Here is a 22,580-nt window from a genome sequence, read left to right as displayed (position 1 = left end):
GACAGGTGCCATATATCAAATGTTCACCAGTACCAGTGTGAACAGCTCAGCAGGCCTTGTTGATTTATCAGGCCCTAGTACCACCCTGTAGTTTTATTAGTATACAACAACCCCCTCCTTGTAGTTCTGTTATTTAAATGTTGGCAGCCTCCACCCCCCCCCCCCCACCCACCCACTCCTAGATAATTAAGTTCTTCTGTTATACTGTATCATATGTTCTAATATTTCTGCACCCCCCTCCCCTTAAATTTGTTTACCTTTGGTATGGCCTGGACTTGCGGTAGATGCTAAATCATGGACTTGCTGCAGTGCTCCCGGCGTCCTTCAGGAGTCTCCACAGCACAAAACTGCTCACAGATCAATCGTGTCTGAGGAGCAGTGTCTTTTGGCCCACCCCCCATTCAGCAACAGGCAGCCTCGCGATTGGCTGCCTGTTGCTATGCTGACTGAAAGGAGGAGCAAGCCGTCCGCACGTATTTCAATGTTGTCTTCGGCATACCGTGTGCCCGCGCACCCACGCTGGCGCCGCATCCTCACTGCGGCCACACAGCACTGGTCATGGTCAGACAGCAGACAGCCCGTCCAAGCAGCATCCTCACTGCTGCTGCAATCGTGCGAGGTGTGGGGGTGCAATGTGCTGTGGCACCATAGGCATGCGCATGGAGGTGCCTGTCATTAGGAGGTGCCTGTGCACCCCTGGCACCCCCAGTGCGCACGCCTATGTAGCAGGTAAACTTAACCAAACTAATGGGCTCAACACAAAAAGTCCCACAGTGATTTTTCTTAAGTTTCAGCTTGTCACCCTCCAGGGTGGCAAGCGGAAATAATTATAGTGCACCCGCCGGTAGAAACAATTGAATATAGTCAGCAGACTTGCATGGGTGTGGGGATGTGTGGTAACAATTGACCTTTCACAGAAGATTCTCCAACATTAAAAAATTAACCAAATTATCTAACTTACCAACCTGGGTATATATATATGCACCCTTTAATCAGAATGCGAATCTGCGATAACAAACAAGTTCAACGGCGTTGCATTTCATACCAGAACGCAACGCAACATTAATTACAGTTTCTTATATAGCGCAGCATATTCCGTTGCACTTTACAATTGGAAACAACAGTGATTAAACAAATTGGGTAGATACAAACCGACATGGAGGTAGGAGGGCCCTGCTCGCAAGCTTACAATCTATAGGGATAATAGGAGGGATAAATAAGGATAGAATTCCATAGCATGGCTAGAACATTAGAACATTCAGCCACCATTTACATACAGCAAACAGTACATATCCAGCATGTCATTACAAACTTCAATATAGATACAATGTATGACACTGTGGAACCATAACTGTACTTCATTGACTTTTAATGCATATAGTTCTTTAAAAAGGCATATATCATATGTTTTAGTGCAACACCTACTTAGAATGAATGCAAATTGTAGCAAAACTGAACTGTAATAATCAGCACATACTGTAACTTTTACCAGTGATAGATACACCTGCTGACAGGCATATTTACAAACAGAAATAGAAAGCGCTCGGGTTTTTAGGCAAAGACAATAGCCAAAATTTTTATAACATGTAATATTTATAAACACACAAATAAAAAAAAAAACACACAACGATTATACAGTAAAATATCAGAAATGGATCTCATATGGTACCGGCCGATACCAAGCATTAGTAATCTGAATAAAATAAATTCTACTGGGGTACTGAGGATAAACCCAGAGAATAAAATAAAAACATAGAAATCACACTGGGTGTTAATGAGTTAGGATTAATCCTACTGTGAGTTAGTTCCAACTCGATTAGAGTCTTGCTTATTTCTCCAAATAATGCAAAGAAAGTTAGTATGAATGCAGCCAGTCTGTTAGTATTGGATTAGTGGGCAGATATTCCAGCAATCAAGATGACATTTACAAGTACTCTAATATCTGATTTCAATGGCATGCAGGTATATAGGGAGAAAGTACTCCCACAGTTAGATTCCTCAAACCTGTGTTTGAGTTGTTGGGAAATAAGCCAAGCTCCACTTGGAGCCGGCCGGCTGGTCCTTATGAGCAGAGAATATGTTGTAGATCGATGCGTTTCCCCGCCAACTTATCACAGCGGTTTCTTCAAGCATCTAGTTTTTCTAAGCGATCTAGTGAGATCACTTAGAAAATGCCCTGAAATCGCCCCGTGTGTAGGCCCCATTTCTGACAGTGACTGATATCACATAGCACTTCCTGCTCAAGGCCAGACATGGGGCCTTATTTTGGTTCATTCTTTCTGACAAAATCTTTCTTAGATGGACAAAACCATGTGCACTGCAGGGGGGGGGGGGGGGGGGGCAGATGTAACATGTGCAGAGAGAATTAGATTTGGGTGAGTAATTTTGTTTCTGTGCAGGGAAAATACTGACTGCTTTATGTTTACACTGCAATATAGATCTCACTTTGAAGTAAAACCCCACCCAAATCTAATTCTCTCTGCACATGTTACATCTGCCCCACCTGCAGTGCACATGGTTTTGCCCATCTAAGAAGGATTTTGTCAGAAAGAATGAACCAAAATAAGGCCCATGGTGAGGTGAGAACCGCACTGACACCCGACATTCCCACTTATTGTTATGGGAGGTGCAGCCCCAATTTCACCTAATTGCTTGGTGATGTCACTGGCTGAATTGAAACACTAAATTAGTGGCACATTTAACAAATGTTTGGTCATTTGCATAATAAGATTGATTAACTATATCAAACTTGTCCTATGTGAACGTACTACATAAAAGTGGCAACAGTATATTTTTTAACTATAAATATTGGGGCAGATGTATTAAGCTTTAACAAGAGATAAATGCGAGGGTGATAAGGAGAGATAAACGTCCAGCCAATCACCTGCTAACTGCCATGTTACAGGCTGTGTTTGAAAAAAGTCAGTAAGGATGTGATTGGCTGGACGTTTATCTCTCCTTATCACCCTTGCATTTATCTCTTGTTAAGGCTTAATACATCTGCCCCATGTTCTATTTTCAAACTCCAAATATAGTACTTTATTCTGGTCCACACGCAAATCGATGAATTTCACAGCTTTGCGTGTGGATTAAACGCTGCCCGCCACCCGCACTACTGGCTGTGCCCCCCCCCTCGCACCCCAAATATCCCCACACGCATGTAAATGGATGTTTTGCATATACATCCATTTGCAAGCTTGCGTGTGGGGACTAAATAATTTGATGGTTGCCGGCCATCGAATGATTTTGCAAGTGCCTTTAGACCTACGACACCTCTCTGGTCTGTGGGTGCCCTGTACTGGAAGCTGGCGGGCAGCTGACATCCGCTGTCCCCCCTGTCACCCTGAATAGACGCTGTGCTCACGGAGCTGCTGGGCATGACCCCACTGAGTCGAAAATGGGGCGTGGCTTCACGGGGAGCCGCGAGTATAGGCCACCCCCCCCCCAAAAAAAATGTGCTCCTCCTGGGTGAAAGTTGGGAGGTACGCAGTGTTATTGTTAGCATTACTGCCTCATAGCACTGACGCCTTGAGGTCAATTCCCACAGTCCCAATTGTATGGAGATTGTATATTCTCCGAAGTGCTTGTGTGTGTTTCCTCCAGGTGCTCCGGTTTCCTCCAACTTGATAAGAATTTACTGTTAGGTCAACTGGCTCCCAACACAAAAATTAACCCTAGTGTGTGCACGTGCATGTGGCAATAACTATAGATTGTAAGCTCCGCTGGTGCAGAGTCTAATGTGAATGGCTCAGTAATCTATGTAAAGTGTTGCAAAATATGTATGCAATATAAATTACCTGGTAATAATACACATACATATAAGCATTAGCACATTCAGTACATTACATGCTAGGATAATGTATAACACGCTTTATTCACAGCACATAAGATAAGGTCTACCCCTTTCTGAATACCGGACCCACAGTGTCAAAGTGTTCCAGATGTCATTAAAGCTGGCAGTGTGAAAACTCATTTATTTTCTAATCACTCCAAGAGAGGATGCTGGCAATAACAGCACTGTAGTTAATAGCATCTTACCATATTCCCTGCTTATTCCTATAAGCTGTCACCTGGCACCCTACTCCTTCTATATAACACTGCCACCTACAGCCCTTTCCATATTACACTATAGAAACAAAAACTTTTTTATGTTTATTTCTAGCAATGAAATAGTGACAATCAGATAATGAAATAAGTTTGTACAAATATCAAGTAACTGAATGATGTCACATAAAATATAGGGTGAGATGTAACAGAGTGAGAATTTTAGCTACTTGTTACCTAGCACGGCGCCCACGATTTTAATCTTATTACATCGTTTTGATTGCATCGATCGCATCGCATGCGACCAGATCGCACGCGATGCAATCAAAACGATGATTTAATTGTACATGCACCCTGATGGGTGATTAGTATGTTATATGCACCCCCATTGTTAACGCCACCACCACTATTAACGTCAACCCGAAGCGTGGCGAGCCCGCGAGGGGAGGCGGTACGCGTCCTCCGACCTTTTTCATACCCCCACTATCCACGTCGGCGTGGAGTTAATTCTATATAGGGTGGCGAGCGGACGCGTATAACTTCACATGTATTCCGCGTACCCTCGCTGGGCTTGCTACGCTTGCCATGCTTCGGGCTCGGTGGCTCGCTGCGCTCGCCACACTATATAAAATCAACTCCACGCCGACGTGGATAGTGGGGGTATGAAAAGGTCGGAGGACACGTACCGCCGCCCCTCGCGGACTCGCTGCGCTCGCCACGCTTTGGGTTGGCGTTAATAGTGGCGGTGGCATTAACAATGGGGGTGCATATAACATATTAATCACGTAGGCGTAGGGGCCCCCCATATTTACGAAACCAGCCCTGGTCTCTTGGACCATTCCTGGTTCCAAAAATACGGGGGACAAAAAAACTGGGGGTCCCCCATATTTTGGAACCAGCACCTGGCTCCAACAGGCCACGGTGTCATGCCACAGCCGAGGGACACTTTTTACTTAAGGTCCGCCAGTCATATCATGCGCCCTGGGCTATCACCGGTGTCCCTAGGCGGTGGACGCCGGGCAGATACGTGTAAAATTAAATAAGTCCCCATAAATTATTGTAAGGTCTGAATCAGAGGGCCTGATTCAGACCCACTAGCTAAGCAGCATACTTTCACTGCTTAGTGAGCGGGTTAACGCCACCTGCTGGGAGAGCAAACTCCCGTCCCCCACCACTGCACAAATGTCTGCACCTGTAAGCGAATGGATATGTACCCTAGCACATCCATTTCCATGTGGGCGTATGGGCGAAAAATCATTAGATACTACTCGCCAATGGTGTTCGCACATTGGGTCTGCACATGTGTATTTTTGTTGATACGCAACATTGGTCCCTGGACCAAACTCGCTATTGAGAGAGTAAACCAGAATCATCCCCAGAGTCTCACACACATGTCTGTGGTTGTCAGCAACTCAGATCTCCGTAATCATACCGATCAGGGTGTTAATTCAGGGTTGCCGACCCTCCCGGAATTTCCGGGAGTCTGCTGAAAATCGGGTCCCCCTCCCGGCCCCCCGGAAGGGTGGGCAACCCTCCGGGATTCAGGGGGGACCCCCGCTGACCCCCGGATCGTGGCATTAAAATGCCGCAATCCTCGGGTCTCAGAGGAGGGGGCGGAGCTAAAATGGCACAAACGTGTCATTTTAGCCCCGCCCCCTCCATGGAGATCCGTGAATTAGCTGCTTTAACAGCATGGGGGCGGGGCTTAGTGATGTCACTCGCAAGCCCCGCCCCTGAGTGGCTGCTGAATCTCTCCTCTCCGGGCTTCTCCCGGAGAGGAGAATCTAAAGTCGGAAACCCTGTGTTAATGAAAGCTATGACCCTTCCTTCACTTAGATGAGGGCCAGGCCATGCAAACGCCACAATACTTGTTGGTCTGTGTCACCTTAATTTCCTTGAGGCCTCATTGCATAGTGATTACAGTGGAGGCTCCTGTAGTGGTAAGTGGTGGCGGTTGCTTCAGTAAGCCTGCTATCGGAGTGACAAAGCCTCCCGCTGTAGGATTCCCCATTCAGGGCTGCTATTATAATGCAGAGGTTTTGTACTGCTGTAGCCTACATTGTCTAGAATACATTTTTGTATTTTATCTTGATGTATCACTTATTTTAATAACTTCCTTCTATTTTGCTAAAATATATCTCCTTTTACTTTTTCCTGCTTCAAGTTCTTACAGTATCTGTGTCTTGTATTACGTTTTTGTTTTGTGACTAGTTTGCTGTGATTCTAACTTCTGTTATTGCAGAGCCCATTCCCTGTGTGAGGACACATCATCAGAGCTTCAGCATGTTATTGCTTTAGATCCAAGAGGCCTTCCCGAGTCCCGCAGGAGCTCTTTCACCGGAAGGGGAGGACTGGCCAGGTAATAGCTATGGAAGAGAGCAGAACTTCTGCCAGGATTGTCTCACTAGTGCATTGTTTCATTAGACTTTTAAAATGATAGTTCCTTCAGTTTACATCTAAAACTGTGACCATGTTTAATATGTATATATAGCTAAAATATGAAATTATTCTTACGTTTGTCTGCATTTAAAAGCGGATTTTTGTGTTATACTTAGTCTTTCCTCACAGATTTCCTGCCCCTGCAAGCCTGGAGTACACCTTGAAATACCCTAAAGGGTATTCAGATAGACAATATGTACGCAGCAGCGGATCACAGAAGCAACCAATAAGAATTTAGAAGATAGTAGATAGATGCCCATTGGAATCTGATTGATTCCAATGGACAACAGCCCATCTTCAATAGAACTCCCATCTTATTAATGTTCCCCTCATAATCACCATCTTGGTCTGAATTTCCCAATCACCTCCGATCTGAAAACAAGGGGAATGTTTACTTTCCTGAGAGGAAAACACTACCTAAACCAAAGTCTTTTGTGATACTCTGGGAAAAATATCCAAAATTATAAAAATGTTGAAGACAACTAGATAAACTAGTTGAATATCATTGGCAATTATTTTGTTGGATTTTACAATAAGCAATTTCATGTGTCACCCGTACTGAAAGTACTGTAGTTATTGTTCCAAATCAATATTCGGGTGCTATTCAATTGCTGGCAAGTATCTTGCCAAGGAGGGCAGATGAAAAATATGGCATCATAATCTCACTTGAACGTGTTTGCTACCCCGTAGTGGTGATAAAAAATTCAAATAATAAAATAAGGCAGAAGGAGGGTGTCCTAGGTCCGGCTCCCTCCTTCAATTTTCCACAACATAGGCGTTTTATGCAGTCCTGTCGCAAGTACAAATCTCCCAAACGCACACTAAATACCTTGTTCATTATGAGGGTTGGAGAAAATACTGCATTACAGTGTTATTTTCCTTTCAGACAATGGGGGTAGTCAATTTCGCTGCTGTTTCTAACAGGGGATATAGCCGCTGCCGCCTATTCATTACTGCCGTTTCCAATAGCGGATTTCAACAAAACAGATCCAACTTTTAAACAAGTCAGATCTGTTTTTTTCTGGAAACGGCCATGGATTGTCGAATTCACAGCCGTTTCTGGACAATCCACATTTCAATGATGCCTCCTTTTTGACACTCGACATGCGGAACATTGAGCAGAGCGAAAACGGGCCAAGATTCCGACTGTAGGGTTATTCTGACAGTCAGAAATCCAGATTGAATACCACCCAATGGCCTTATCTGAAATGTTACTCCAGTTTGCATTCAAATTAAAATGTATTAGAAGAATGATTTTGTTTGTTGAGGAAAATAACTTGTTTTTAGGTTGTCAAGATTACTTCTCACACTGCGGAACTGGGCAATGAGACACCTGACCCGGGAAGATCAGCGCCCAGACTCATTCCTGGAGCGTTTCAGAGGACCAGACATGAAAGAGGTGTCAAGTAGGAACAGCAACACACATTCCGTTCTAGAAAGCCAACTCCAGAGAGCAAATAGGTACGTTTAAAGTAAATAGTATAACATGGATGCTTTGAAATAAATATTTCATTATATTGTTTTCATGGGACTACATTTTTCAATGATCCAATCAATTGTGTTCAAATTATTATTCCAATATTTAAGCAAAATACTGTGTGGGTAAGGCCTCTTTTGCGCAATTCTAACTTAGGTATTATTGAATGTTATAGTATACTTTCAAAAACATGTTGCCAATTAAAACTCTATGCACAACTACTCTGTTCTACTTTACTCAGTTTATTATTTTAGTAAAACATTATTTTATAACATTTAGTACAACCTTATACTGTATGTACTTGTGGAAAAATATATTTTCTAGAGATATTTTCAATTTACTGTGGTATATTATTCAGTGGGCTCCTGACTGTGGCAGACATTTGCAGTCTGCGCTTATGGTTCACCGATCAATCACCTTTCAAGCTTCCCTGTTCACATACAAATTTGTATGTTTATATATATTTAGCTGTAAATGCTATTAAAACTCCATCGAATGATGTGGAAAGCACTCGCCCATGCAGGAGTGGCCTAGACCATGCGTACATTTGCGTGACTAAAAGCAGGGATATGGGTGGGCAGCTGACATCCAGTTAAGTCAGCTGTCCGCCCCTCACGCACGCCACGACCACACTTCCATACGCACGCCCTGCATTTTCATGGGAACGCCCATGAAACGCAGGGCGTGCTCTTATGGTAATGACCCTTATCAGGCCGCAACACCCCTCTCCGCCCCCCACAAGCGAGCACTTGGCGACCGGACTTCTCACCGAGTTTGCTTGCTCCCTGCGTAGAGACATGCGCAGAATTGGTTCTGCGCATGCGTATACGCACAACATCGGTACACTGGCCAAGTTCGGGTCCAAGTGAAGCAATCAGAATAAGGGCCTAAATGTATATCCATATATACTATCATACTGTATATTTTTTTGTGCAAAAGTAGTCAAAAAGTTATTCCATATTAAAACTAAACTACCAACGAATGACTCAGGGGTGTATTCCACCCTAAGGGTAACGAGCATCCTACAGTACTTATTCTATCACTTTTTCACTTCTTCAATGAAAAGGGGGTATTGAATCAAAAGTAAATGGCCTAGGATTGGCTTCCCTATGTGCATGGTAGTGAATCTTTAAAGATGTAGTGTACGTAGCATTTGCTATTCTATAGGAGATGGAAATTGATGTAAACAGGGGAAAGACAAGAACTGACGTACTAAATATTTTGATAACTCTTAGCAGGCATTTAACTGTAATGCACACTGGGCGTACTTGTATCTCATCTTCACTGGGGTGCAATTTATCATCTATGGTTTCCTTCTTCATTTATAGCAATGTTCTCTCTTTTATGTGAAGGACTCCTAACTGCCCTTCTTGCTTGTTCCCTGTTTGTTATATTGGTAGACAATGATAAATTACCCATTGCATAGACAAACAACGAGGCTGCATTGCAGCTTTGTAAGAATTTCCAGCTTTCTAGTTTGTGGAAAGAAGCAGAAACCTCTAATATTATAATAAGATAAGTTTTACATTTACAAATACAGTATAAAAATGTGAGCTTATAAAAGAGAAAAATTTATTTTGAGAGTCTTTCAGCCTTTTGGACTAAATTCTCAATTTACATTTTTGCTTTTTCCCTCCTGTAGGGCTCCTCTACCAAATAGTTGTAGTGTTTGTTGTGCATGTTGTGAATGGGTAGTAAGGGGCGGTGTGTTTCTTTGTCTTCTGTGGTGCTTGAAACAACATCTTGCAGCCTGTGCAGGTAGTGCTCAGCCTTAGGAAGTGCCCATCACCCAGTTACCTGGTGCCCATCACCTGCCCAGAGGTATCAGGGAGTCACAGATATGACCACAACGTGAGTTACATATTTCATAACAGAGCCTCATTAAAGTACTGGATTCCCACAGATGTTCTAATCCTTGGTAAGAGATATAGTGGAAGGAGATAATGTACCAGCCAATCAGCTCATAATTGTCTCTTTTTTTTCCAAACACAGACCAACATGACAGTTAGGAGCTGATTGGCTGGTACTATATTATGGCAACTGTATCTCTCCCTTGCAGATCCTGCCCACAATCCTATATATCTTATATTGACGGCATGGATTTTATAAGATTGTAATATGCTGCAATTTATATGAGGTGCCTTCAGGCCTTATCATCCCTGTACATATCATTTCTCAATATGTACTACAAGGAGTTCTCTGACTTCTACCTACTAGCACTAACAGCAGGCTAGAATGATGGCACTGCCATGGGCACCTATAGCAGCGCTAAGTGACCCAGATAGGGCTCCTACCATCATCGCCAGCACTGATTTCATCAGTCTCCTCAGCAGGAATAGTTTTAGTACAAATTGCGGTACGCCTGCTTCACAATGATAGCAGGAGAAGTAGGAGCAGCTTTAGCTCCATTGTAAGTGGAGTTTCATTACATGGTGCCCTTAATGTAGTATGGTCCACATTGTAGAACAGTTGGTCTTTCAGTTTAGAGACCCCATGCTACACGTCTCCCTGGTACAGTGGGGCAGATGTATTAACCAGCGTTAAGTGCAAAAATGCACTTAACGCTGGTTACCTGGGGGGATTACGTCTGTACCTAATGTATCACTAGCGCACCTAACGTGCGCTAGTGACAGCCAGCCGAGTTACGCTCGGCGGGGCTGTCCCTGCAATCCCCCCCCCCAGGGATTAACGGCCGGGGTGATGTATTAACAGCCTTCAAGGCGTTAATTCACCCCGGCCGCTTCGCCAGCTCAGGGCTAGCGTTGTCCTATCCCCCACTATGGGGACAACGCTAGCCCTGCGTCTGGCTTGGGCTGCGCTGGAGATCTCGCGGTTTTTGCGAGATCTCGCGCATGCCCAGTAAGCCGGGCAGGGGGGGGGCGACGGCGACTGCGCATGTGCGGGGCGGCGAGGGAGCCGATATGGAGAGCCGTTAACGCTGGGGATAACGGCTCTCCTTATCGGCTTTGGGGGGGTTAATACATCTGCCTATAACGTTTGCCCGCTTCTCCACGTTATGCTGGAGAAGCAGGACTCGTTATTCTCAAAACGTTATAGGCAGATTAGTACATCTGCTGTTACCAGCCCAGTCTGGCATTGCTTGGTGCTAGTTAGTGCTTTGCAGGGTGGATTCTCAAGCATTTGAGATACGAAATGGGTTTTGATCTGGTGTTTATCCTGGGCTTTATGGAGTCTCCATTCACCCTCATAGATACCAGCAGACATGGGGGTAAGATTGTCCAATGCTTTTCTAATACCTTTTATAAGGGAAAGCAATGAGAAAAAGAAATTGCATTTGAACACTGTATGAGGGTGATGTATCAATCAATGTAAAGAGTGAAGACATGGCCCATAGGAACCAATCAGTTTCTACCTATGATTTTATTGCATGGAATTGATACTTGATACCTCAAAGCGGATTGGTTGCTATGGACAACTTCTCCGTTTTACCACTTCTCTACTCTTTTCATTGCTTGATACATGAAACCCCAGTTTTTTGTTTCTTTATTTCTTGGCACACAGAAAAAATTATATTTAAGAAAACTCCTTATAAGACTCCAAATGGGGTGTTAATGGGGTGCTGGTTCATGAGGAATTCATAGGTTACAGTCATGTGAATATTAAATCATCCACATAGCTGTGATCTCTCTGTAGTGTCAGGCATGTCGAATGACTGCCTGACAGTCGGGATTTTCCACAGTCATTACACCAACTTTGTAATCCCGACTGTTAAAACCCTGACAGTTGGGATCCCGACTGACAGGGGCTATTCTCCCTTGTGGGTCCACGACCCCTATAGAGAGTGAATAAAATAGGTGGCGAACGCAGTGAGTCATTAAGCCCACAAGGGACTACATTGCACTCGCCCTGCTGTCTGAGTCCCGGCAGTTAGGATGCCAACGTCAGACTAATGACTCTTGGAATCCAGACAGTCGGAGGGCTATACCCCACACAGGACCGGCGCCACCACTAGCCAGGTTTAGGCATTTGCCTGTGGCACCGGCCACTGGAGGGCAGCAGGAGGGAGCAGGTGGATTGGGGGGCAAGCTTGCTGTGCCTATGGATATGTTACAGTGTCTTGACAAAGGCCCCTAGAGGGTTGAAACGTCGACTATTACATGAAAGAATAAATTATGCTGACTTCAGCAACATTTTGGTGAGTGCCCTGGGTTTTCATTAAGCACTTTGGACATATATATGGTTTTCCAGAAGGATCTCTTTAATGGTGCACCCCAGCTATTGTAATGGCTTCTGGATATATAAATATATATATATATATATATTATTGTCCAGTGGACCGGCACTCCATAAACGATATAAATAAACCTGGTTGCCTTCCCTCAGTGTTCTGTTGTGAAACGCTGTAGTATATCGGGTGTTCGGGCGGCACTCCAAGGATTTTTTAGAAATAAGTCAGACACAGACTTCTGCTGTAGCCAACATTTCAAATCTTTACGAAATCAAATCCCTTACGAAAAATCTAGTAAAGATTTGAAACGTTGGTTACAGCAGAAGTCTGTGTCTGACTTATTTCTAAAAAATCCTTGGAGTGCCGCCCGAACACCCGATATATATATATATATATATATATATATATATATATATATATATATATATATAGCTTGTCGGTGCGGCGGCACTCAGTCACAATAGAAACTTGACTCACAGCCTGTTAGACGCCAACGTTTCAATATTTATTCATATTTTCGTCAGGGCAGCATAATACATTAAAAAACTCACCAATTTGTAGTGCAGATCATCACCAAGAATCCTCCCGCTGGGCGGACGCCGCACACTGTCGGAGTCGCCACCGGAAGTTGTCACCCCGTGAAACCTTCACCACCATCTTTAAAGCTGGAAAACAGTATATTTTAATGCAAACAACTACTGGCAAGCAGTAATAACGTTGATCACGACGTGCATAAGATATACCAGAAGTACTAAATCAAGTTCATAGCAGCAAAAAACAAATGTTTATAAAAAACAACTCAAACCCAAGGTCTCATTCAAACCATTTGGACTTAGAGAATCCAATAGATAGATCCATTTGGATTCTTTCTGCAGTAAACATTTAGATCTGTTGCCCCCACGACGTAGTGGTGGGACATGATCTATAATGATGTGTTTCAGAGCAGTGGGGGAGTGGCCAGCTTCAGCATAATGCCTAGCAACCGGTTGTGTACTATTGCCAGATAAAACCGCTGCCCGTATAGCCTGCCTGTGCTGGGCCATCCTGGTTTTAAACTGACAGTCAGTTTTGCCTATATAATACTTGCCGCACGGACAGATTAAAGCATATATGACAAAACTCGAAGTACATGTGAGCCGATGATAAATTTTAAAGGACTTGGGCAAAGAGGGATGTTTAATAATATCACCTGTGAGCATGTACCCACAGGTTGTGCAACCTGTGCACTTGAAGCAGCCGAGTTTGGGAGCACCCCAAAACCCAGCTGTGGTTCTTTTGCCCAAATCCGTCACATCTGCATGAACCACATAATCTCTCAGATTTTTACCTCTGGAATAGGTAGGCATAATTTTCTTAGAATTCAACGAAGAAAGCTGAGAGTCAGAGCTAATGATGGGCCAATATTTTTTGACCGCATCTCTAGCCTGGTTGCTATAAGGATTATATCTCGTGGGCCATATCAGTGTATTGGCCATGTTTTTCTTGTTTTTTTTTCTGGAGAACACTGGCTCTAGATTTATTCATCACTTTATGTTTGATGGAAAGTAAATGTGACTTTTCATAGCCTCTGACTACGAACTTGTCAATCATAAGATCAAGTTGCCTCTCCGCTTCTACATCCTCATTACAAATCCTCCTAACCCTTAAAAATTGTGATAGGGGTAATCCTTTTTGTACCGGAGGGGGATGAAAACTGGAGGGGGGTAGCAGAATGTTACGATCAGTTGGTTTTACAAATAGGCTTGTTTTAAGCAAATGGCCATGTTTCTCAATTTTGACATCCAAGAATTCAATACAAGTGTTAGAGATCTTATGGGTCAATTTCACTGGGCTGTCACTGCTATTCTGCTCATTGATAACCTGCTCAAGTGCATCACTGCCACCACGCCATATCAATATCATATCGTCAATATACCTAGAATAGTATATGACATTGCGAGAAATGGACTCAGAAGAAAAAAATATATCACGCTCCACACTAATCATGAAGGCGTTGGCATAGGCTGGCGCTACCGACGCCCCCATAGCGCAGCCCGCCAACTGCAGGTAATAAGCACCATCATAGAAAAAGTAATTTTTAGTGAGTACCATTTCAAGAAGACTGCAAAAAAAATCAATATCTGGACCGCGGTAAGCAGGACTGTCTGATATGAGATGGCGGGTGGCAGCAATCCCCTGAGCATGGGGAATACAAGTATACAAAGAACATACATCGATACTCGAAAGCAAACAATCATCAGGGACATCAGTAAGCTGGTTCAAGTCCAGCAACAAAGAAGTAGTGTCTTGTAACACATATCTAGCACCCTGTATACAGGGCTGTAGATAGGTGTCTAGATACATTGAAACCACATGAAAGATGGACCCCCTGGCAGAGATAATTGGTCTGCCAGGGGGACACACCAGGCTTTTGTGCACCTTAGGCAAGGTGTATAACAGAGGCCTGGTGGGATGCTCTGTGGACAAAAGAGTGAGAATATCGATGTTAATGATATTATTTTTTACAGCATTTAAGAGATAACACTCCAACTCCCGCTTGAAGGCGGTCGTGGGGTCACCCGCCAAACGTGTGTATACTGCACGGTCGGCTAATTACCTCTCAATTTCCTTCTTATAGTCACTGGTGTCCTGAATGACTATGGAGCCCCCTTTGTCCGAAGACCGTATAACAATGTCCTCCCTTTTTTCAAGATTTTTTAAGGCCTTCCACTCAGCTGGCGTAAGGTTAGAGTGTGAAGTAGATACAGGGGGGACCATACTTTTGAGAGAATTCTCAACAAGCCTTGTGAACGATTTTATCGATGCATTGTTCACTGGAGGATCGAATGCTGATTTTTTCTTTAATTTTTGTAATTCCACGGGAATGGGGTTGGGTTTGAGCGTGATATATTTTTTTCTTCTGAGTCCATTTCTCGCAATGTCATATACTATTCTAGGTATATTGACGATATGATATTGATATGGCGTGGTGGCAGTGATGCACTTGAGCAGGTTATCAATGAGCAGAATAGCAGTGACAGCCCAGTGAAATTGACCCATAAGATCTCTAACACTTGTATTGAATTCTTGGATGTCAAAATTGAGAAACATGGCCATTTGCTTAAAACAAGCCTATTTGTAAAACCAACTGATCGTAACATTCTGCTACCCCCCTCCAGTTTTCATCCCCCTCCGGTTCAAAAAGGATTACCCCTATCACAATTTTTAAGGGTTAGGAGGATTTGTAATGAGGATGTAGAAGCGGAGAGGCAACTTGATCTTATGATTGACAAGTTCGTAGTCAGAGGCTATGAAAAGTCACATTTACTTTCCATCAAACATAAAGTGATGAATAAATCTAGAGCCAGTGTTCTCCAGAAAAAACCCAAGAAAAACATGGCCAATACACTGATATGGCCCACGAGATATAATCCTTATAGCAACCAGGCTAGAGATGCGGTCAAAAAATATTGGCCCATCATTAGCTCTGACTCTCAGCTTTCTTCGTTGAATTCTAAGAAAATTATGCCTACCTATTCCAGAGGTAAAAATCTGAGAGATTATGTGGTTCATGCAGATGTGACGGATTTGGGCAAAAGAACCACAGCTGGGTTTTGGGGTGCTCCCAAACTCGGCTGCTTCAAGTGCACAGGTTGCACAACCTGTGGGTACATGCTCACAGGTGATATTATTAAACATCCCTCTTTGCCCAAGTCCTTTAAAATTTATCATCGGCTCACATGTACTTCGAGTTTTGTCATATATGCTTTAATCTGTCCGTGCGGCAAGTATTATATAGGCAAAACTGACTGTCAGTTTAAAACCAGGATGGCCCAGCACAGGCAGGCTATACGGGCAGCGGTTTTATCTGGCAATAGTACACAACCGGTTGCTAGGCATTATGCTGAAGCTGGCCACTCCCCCACTGCTCTGAAACACATCATTATAGATCATGTCCCACCACTACGTCGTGGGGGCAACAGATCTAAATGTTTACTGCAGAAAGAATCCAAATGGATCTATCTATTGGATTCTCTAAGTCCAAATGGTTTGAATGAGACCTTGGGTTTGAGTTGTTTTTTATAAACATTTGTTTTTTGCTGCTATGAACTTGATTTAGTACTTCTGGTATATCTTATGCACGTCGTGATCAACGTTATTACTGCTTGCCAGTAGTTGTTTGCATTAAAATATACTGTTTTCCAGCTTTAAAGATGGTGGTGAAGGTTTCACGGGGTGACAACTTCCGGTGGCGACTCCGACAGTGTGCGGCGTCCGCCCAGCGGGAGGATTCTTGGTGATGGTCTGCACTACAAATTGGTGAGTTTTTTAATGTATTATGCTGCCCTGACGAAAATATGAATAAATATTGAAACGTTGGCGTCTAACAGGCTGTGAGTCAAGTTTCTATTGTGACTGAGTGCCGCCGCACCGACAAGCTATCGCTGGATTCTCCTAGGCTGTTTGCCCGGTGGACCCTACGGAAGGCACCAGACCCTATGCCCCTGTATGCAGTGAGTGCCAGGATTACAAAGTTCTATATATATATATATATACATACACCTCAAAGTGGGTGTTGGTGGGGGGGAGGGGAGTAGACAGAAAGTTTGCCTAGGGCGCTGAAGAACCTAGCACCGGCCCTGACCCCACCCAGTGTCAGGTGGACTATTACTTTACCTTTATAATTAATAGACAGCAAGGCTTTATTCAGCAACATGTTTGGATTTCTACCTGTATATATATAGGATGATGTTATATGTTCATTTGTCTGTTTGTATCCATCTCATCACAGTCATTGGGTTCTTGCCAATTTCAATGTCAACAACAGCAACAACACGGATGAGTAAGTTCATGTCTGTTACCATGGTAGAACCAAAATCCTCATCCCTATGTGCTAGTAGTGATAACTATTCATCCCTAATGTTGTATTATCCCACTGTATTGCTTACATAGGCAATAGCATATAGTGTCCGGCCTATCTATAGCAAACCTTGTTGTCAGTTTCTCCTTTATTGCTGTAACTCTTTAGTTTATAAGAATTGTGGCCATTGTCGAGTCATAATGGTGTGTCTGTTTCCTACATAAATGTAGTACAGTACTGGAAAACATGGCCTGCTTGGGGTCCTGAGGACCGACTTTGAGAACCACCAGACTAGATAGATCATATGTCTTTTTGTCAAGAAATGTTATATTTCTATTTCTCTCTCAAATCTCACACATTGAACGTGAGCAAGAGGTAGACTGTTATCAAATAGCATCAAGAAAGTTTTCATGTAAGATGTAAGTAGGAGAATTATCAAATCTTGGAGAGAGATAAAGTTTGGCATTCTGTGCTTGAGAAATGTCAGGAACTGATTGCATGGCACTCTTTCTTGCTTTCCAAGTCGCACAAAGAACCCAGGTATTTGAAGATCACCGTCTGAATAATATCTGCACGGAATGGTCACATATTAATGTAGCTGCATATAGGTAGCTCTAGTCCTTGTTGTGCTGTTATTCTCTGCTGAGAGGCCTCTTCCCACTCTAATCTGCTGCATTAAACAGTACAAAGAAGGAACAGAACGCGGCCAATGACAACAAAGAGCAAAAACAAGCAGACAAAAAAGATGCAAAGGATGATGATAAAAAAGAAAACGAGTAAGTACTGAAAGCTTTGCTAGACTAGACTCTGTACGATGGCCATATAGGCTTTTTGATAAAGCTAATGTTGCCAAACGCAGATCCCTGATTCAGTCGCCCTTGCAGTTGTCCTGTACACACAAACTATAGTGCACAGCTTCCCTCTCAGTGGTGCCGCTGCACCAGAGCCTTGATCCTCCATTTGCAGGCTCAGTGTCACTTTACTGGTGGCACAGCATATTCTAGAGTAACTGAGAATTACTCAGACTTCACAAAGTCACACCAAATTGTACAATTGTTTAATTAATGTAGAATACTCATCTATATATTTATGCAGTATATTTTCATATATTATACTGAATTACATGGGTTCACACATGAATGGTTTTATGATACAACCATCTCAAATGTAAGACCCCAGTGATTGAGAGTGTAATTTAGATGCTTTTGTATCAACACTGCATTTGGTGATTCTATACCCTTTTTCCACCAAAGTTCTGGTTCTGCTTCGGGAATTGGAATATGGTTCCAAGCTGAGAGAGACCCAGGACTTTTCCCAGACCCCTTTCCCACTGCACCATTTAAACTACACAGGTGCAGTCTCCTCTGACCGGTATTTGGAGACAACATCATCTCCAAGCACCAGAAAATCTGGCAGACCACAATCCCCTTGGTGTGGCAGGGCTCCTATTAGGCCATGCCCCCTCATTGAAGTTGCCCCACTGAAGTTGCTTGTGCAGCCTTCTGGCTCTGGCATGCACTATCTTTGTACACTGCTGGTATCTGCATAACAGGGCACACAGCATGCAACCTCCCATGGGACACAATATGGTTCAAGAGGCATAGGCACTCACATGCTGGTCGGATGACGCGTTTACCTTTTTACAATGGCCGTGAACCCAGGCCCTACCAATGTCCAGCCCTGACAGCTTTCTGGGTTAAATACTCAGGTAACTTGAAGCAGGTTTTTATTTTTGGACTCTTTTCTACTGAACAAAAACTAGAGTTGATGTGAAAAATTCATTTTTTTCAAGGCAGTTACTTTGGGTATTAAGGTGCCCACACACTAGAAAGATCTGCAATCTTAAGATGTGCGCCTAAATTAGCCTTGAAATCAAGGCAAGCGCACATCTTCACCAAAGATTTCTCTAAGATCCCATGTGCGTTCCTATGGATCTTTTGTTAAACCTTCTGATCTATCATGCAGCATGTAAGATCATAAAATTTAGCAAAAGATCCACGGGAGCATGCATCGGACCAATATCAGCCATTTTTTTTTACCATTATCGCCATTATCTGTAAAAAACGGTTGATTTATGATTGGTCGATTTATGCCTTTTCAATACTGTCTTCCCCGACAGCATTGAACAGGGATCTCGGCAGAACAGGCCCGACTTTAGAAGCATCTAGGCCCGTTCTGCCGAGAACAAACATGGATTGTTGAGCTCCCGGCTGCAGCTCAACAATCCACTGCTGTATCTCGTGGCCACGTCCCCTTTTAAGCGTTCAGCAGGGGGGACATTGAATCCCGCTTGCCAAATTTCACGTCGAGCTGGCTGAGAATGGGCCAGGGTCACGGCTGTCGGCCAGCCCAACAGTCATGACCTTGGATTGAATATCCCCTTTTATCTTTGTATATCTAATAAAACTAAGATTTCAAACACACGCAATCTATTATCTTTGGACCTAGAATCCCCTCTTACCATTTGGAATACTTTCTTCTCTCCAATTTTGTATTTGAAGGGAATGGTCACATGTTCATGTAGCTAGATATAGGTAGCTCTAGTCCTAGTTGTATTGCTATGATCTTCTTCTGAAAGGCCTCTTTCCACTCTCCAATCTACTGCACTAAACAGTACAAAGAAGGATCAGAACGCAACCAATGACAACAAAGACCAAAAACAAGCAGACAAAAAAGATGCAAAAAATGATGATAAAAAAGAAAATGAGTAAGTACTAAAAGCTTTGCTAGACTAGACTGCGTTGTATCATCAGACAGTGAAAGACAAGGTATTATTTGCAAGTATTATTAACCAAATTGATTCTTAGTTCATATTGTGTTTATCATGTCCCTAACTGATTTCACTTAAAGGTGACAGGATCATCCTGCTTTGACAAAAGGGACAGGGGACTGGTTTACATCCCAAACAAGATGTGTGAAAACTGTGTAAAAGGAAAGAATGAAAACCCTATTTGTGTTTAAAATCCTCACTACATACAGGTTTTTCTATGCTACACTTAGTTCACATATTAGTCCCACTACAGTAAGCTGCTATACACATCAGTAGTGTAGCAGGACACATCAGTAGTGTAGCAGGACACACCGGTAGGCTTTATGTGCTGCACATCAGACCTAGTGATATCATTAACGATCTTGTTTATGCTAACGAAGGCTGGAACATGATCGTTCTAATGCGTATGTGCAATTACCACTTAAGGACACTTGTTTTGATGTTGCTCAAATAGGTGCCCAGCTTTACACCAGAACTAAATTAATAAGCGGATCAAAGAGTCTAACAGACTTATGAACACTGAGATGTTGATCATTTAATGTTCTTCTAAAGCTATATATATATACCAAATGTTATATTGGGCACTTTCGTGTAAAGTGTCGGGTCAAATACCTTGGGATTGGTTATAACAAAATAAGTGAATAATCGTTTATATATTAACCCTTTTATGCTTGGGGCTGAGTATATCAATTGTCGGTTTTAACTGTGGTTAACTATTGAAGTCTTTTTATTAATTAATTTATATGTTCTTTATCTAATGTACGATAGCACTCCTATGATATAAGTCACTGGTACCTTCTCACAACTAAGATTCCCTTTGATCTCAATACTTTCCAATAAAGTTTGAATGTCCAAAGGCTTGATATTATTATTTTTACTTCTCAACACTAGAATTTATTTTATTGATATACAGTTTATAAAAAAATATATCATAGTTATATTATGCCTATTTCAATGGGGTTAAAAAAAGGCAATAAAGTATAATGTGACTTTTCCCTCTTTTATATGCCCTGCTACAGGTTGAATATCCCTTATCCAAAATGCTCGGGACCAGGAGAATTTAGAAAAACTGATTATTCCGTATTTCAGAATATTTTTATATTTCAATGATGTATCTTGAGGTATCTTGCATTTATGTTGTACAAACACATGAAATACACACAAATATATTTCATTTGTGCATAAAACAAGGTTTCAAACCATGAAACAAAGTTTGTGTACTATACCAGATACTGAATTTAAATGCCAAGCAATCATTTTCTTGTACATATTTAGTGGCAGTTACATATCATGTCCTCAGTAGTGCTGTTATAGATGTCCTCAGTAGTGCTGTTACAGATGTCCCCAGTAGTGCTGTTACAGATGTCCCCAGTAGTGCTGTTTCAGATGTCCTCAGTTGTGCTTTGAGCAAAAAAAAAAACTTTTCGGAATAATTTGGATAACGGATATTTGGATAAGGGATACTCAACCTGTATAAAGCTCTTTCTTAGTGGTTGGGGGTAACACAATATAGGAATAACTCCACACTTAAAATAAGGAGTGTATCAAGATATCAGTTATTACAGTGTAGTTGGGGGTTAACAGTTTATTGACTTTTACTGCTAAGAGACTGCGACATTGTGAATATATTGCACCTTCAACGTCACAATAATTTAAATATATCACTTTTTTATATACAGAAAGAAGAGAGAAATATTTGTCGTTGATCCAGCTAGCAACTTATACTACCGATGGTTATCGATTATCTCTGTACCTGTTCTCTATAACTGGTGCTTTCTAGTGTGCAGGTGAAGAACACTTTATATCTATATGTGTGTATGTATGTATGTATGTATGTATGTATGTATGTATATATGTATGTATGTATGTATGTGTAAGTACTGGACTAATATATCTGATTCTCTGTTTTGAAGAGCTTGCTTTGATGAGCTGCATAGAAAAAATATCATCCTGTGGTTTGTCCTGGACTATAGTGCAGATCTTATCTATGTCATTGACACATTAGTGAGATTCAGAACAGGTGAGTCCCATATTTGCTGTTTGCTCATTTCCAAAGCTACAAATTGTTTAGGTTTTACTCAGTACAACTATATGCTGTGCAATTGAACATAAGTACCATTAGACCTAATCTTGCAGCAATGAAGGCTTCCTATAGGCATCAAAGGTGCTAAAATGAGAATGTATTCCACCCCAGCAGCAATGTACTTGAGGGGTAATTCAAACCTGATCGCACGGCTGTGAATTCCCATGGCGGACGATTATTGAGAAACTGCACATGTGTACGGCCTGTAGTACATATGCGCGAGGCCATCCTGCAATCAAAGCCTGCTAGTTTTTTGATTGCTGGCCTATACGTAAGGTGACTGACAGGAAGTAATGTCTGTGTGTAGTGACCAGCCGTTTCATGGGAGTGACAGAAAAAATGCTGAGAGTGACAGGAAAAATGCAGGAGTGCCCAAACATTTTAGGGAAGGGTGTGTGATATCAGCATACCATGTCCCTATTCTGCAGTGTCCTGTGACATTTGCATGGCTGTGAATGGATGTTTAACATAAACATCCATTCGCAGGCCATATGGAAACACCAACATCATTCGATAGTTGCCAACCATCGAATGATGTGGAGTGTGCATGCATACAGTATCTAAGTGACTCTCAGGTCACTTAGGTTTGCATGCACACTCAACGGGAACTGGTCAGGCAGCTGACATCTAGTGATGCCAACTGCCCTCCCCCCGCACCCGCGTCACCGGTGATTTCCATGGGAACACCCAGCGTATTCATGGGAACGCCCATGAAATGCTGGGGCGTTCCCATGGGCG

General features: G+C 42.6%; 1 protein-coding gene across 6 annotated transcripts in view; it reads left to right on the top strand.

The window, feature by feature from the left end:
* The window catches only part of CNGA3 (cyclic nucleotide gated channel subunit alpha 3), a 46,495-nt gene that overhangs the window by 15,369 nt on the left and 8,546 nt on the right, over positions 1–22,580 (top strand). For 2 of the 6 annotated variants that reach the window (XM_083168551.1, XM_083168550.1), the window contains exons 3-9: positions 6,287–6,403; positions 7,771–7,944; positions 16,921–16,971; positions 17,673–17,765; positions 19,604–19,696; positions 21,439–21,546; positions 21,673–21,779. In XM_083168551.1, coding sequence (XP_083024677.1) covers positions 6,287–6,403; positions 7,771–7,944; positions 16,921–16,971; positions 17,673–17,765; positions 19,604–19,696; positions 21,439–21,546; positions 21,673–21,779 — 743 coding nt within the window. The remainder of the gene's footprint in view (positions 1–6,286; positions 6,404–7,770; positions 7,945–16,920; positions 16,972–17,672; positions 17,766–19,603; positions 19,697–21,438; positions 21,547–21,672; positions 21,780–22,580) is intronic. The other 4 variants (XM_083168552.1, XM_083168553.1, XM_083168554.1 and 1 more) reach the window with 4 other exon arrangements.

Source organism: Crinia signifera, chromosome 2 (assembly GCF_055691185.1).
Source record: "Crinia signifera chromosome 2, ASM5569118v1, whole genome shotgun sequence".
Lineage (NCBI taxonomy): Eukaryota > Metazoa > Chordata > Amphibia > Anura > Myobatrachidae > Crinia > Crinia signifera.
This window is presented reverse-complemented; position numbering and strand designations above follow the sequence as displayed.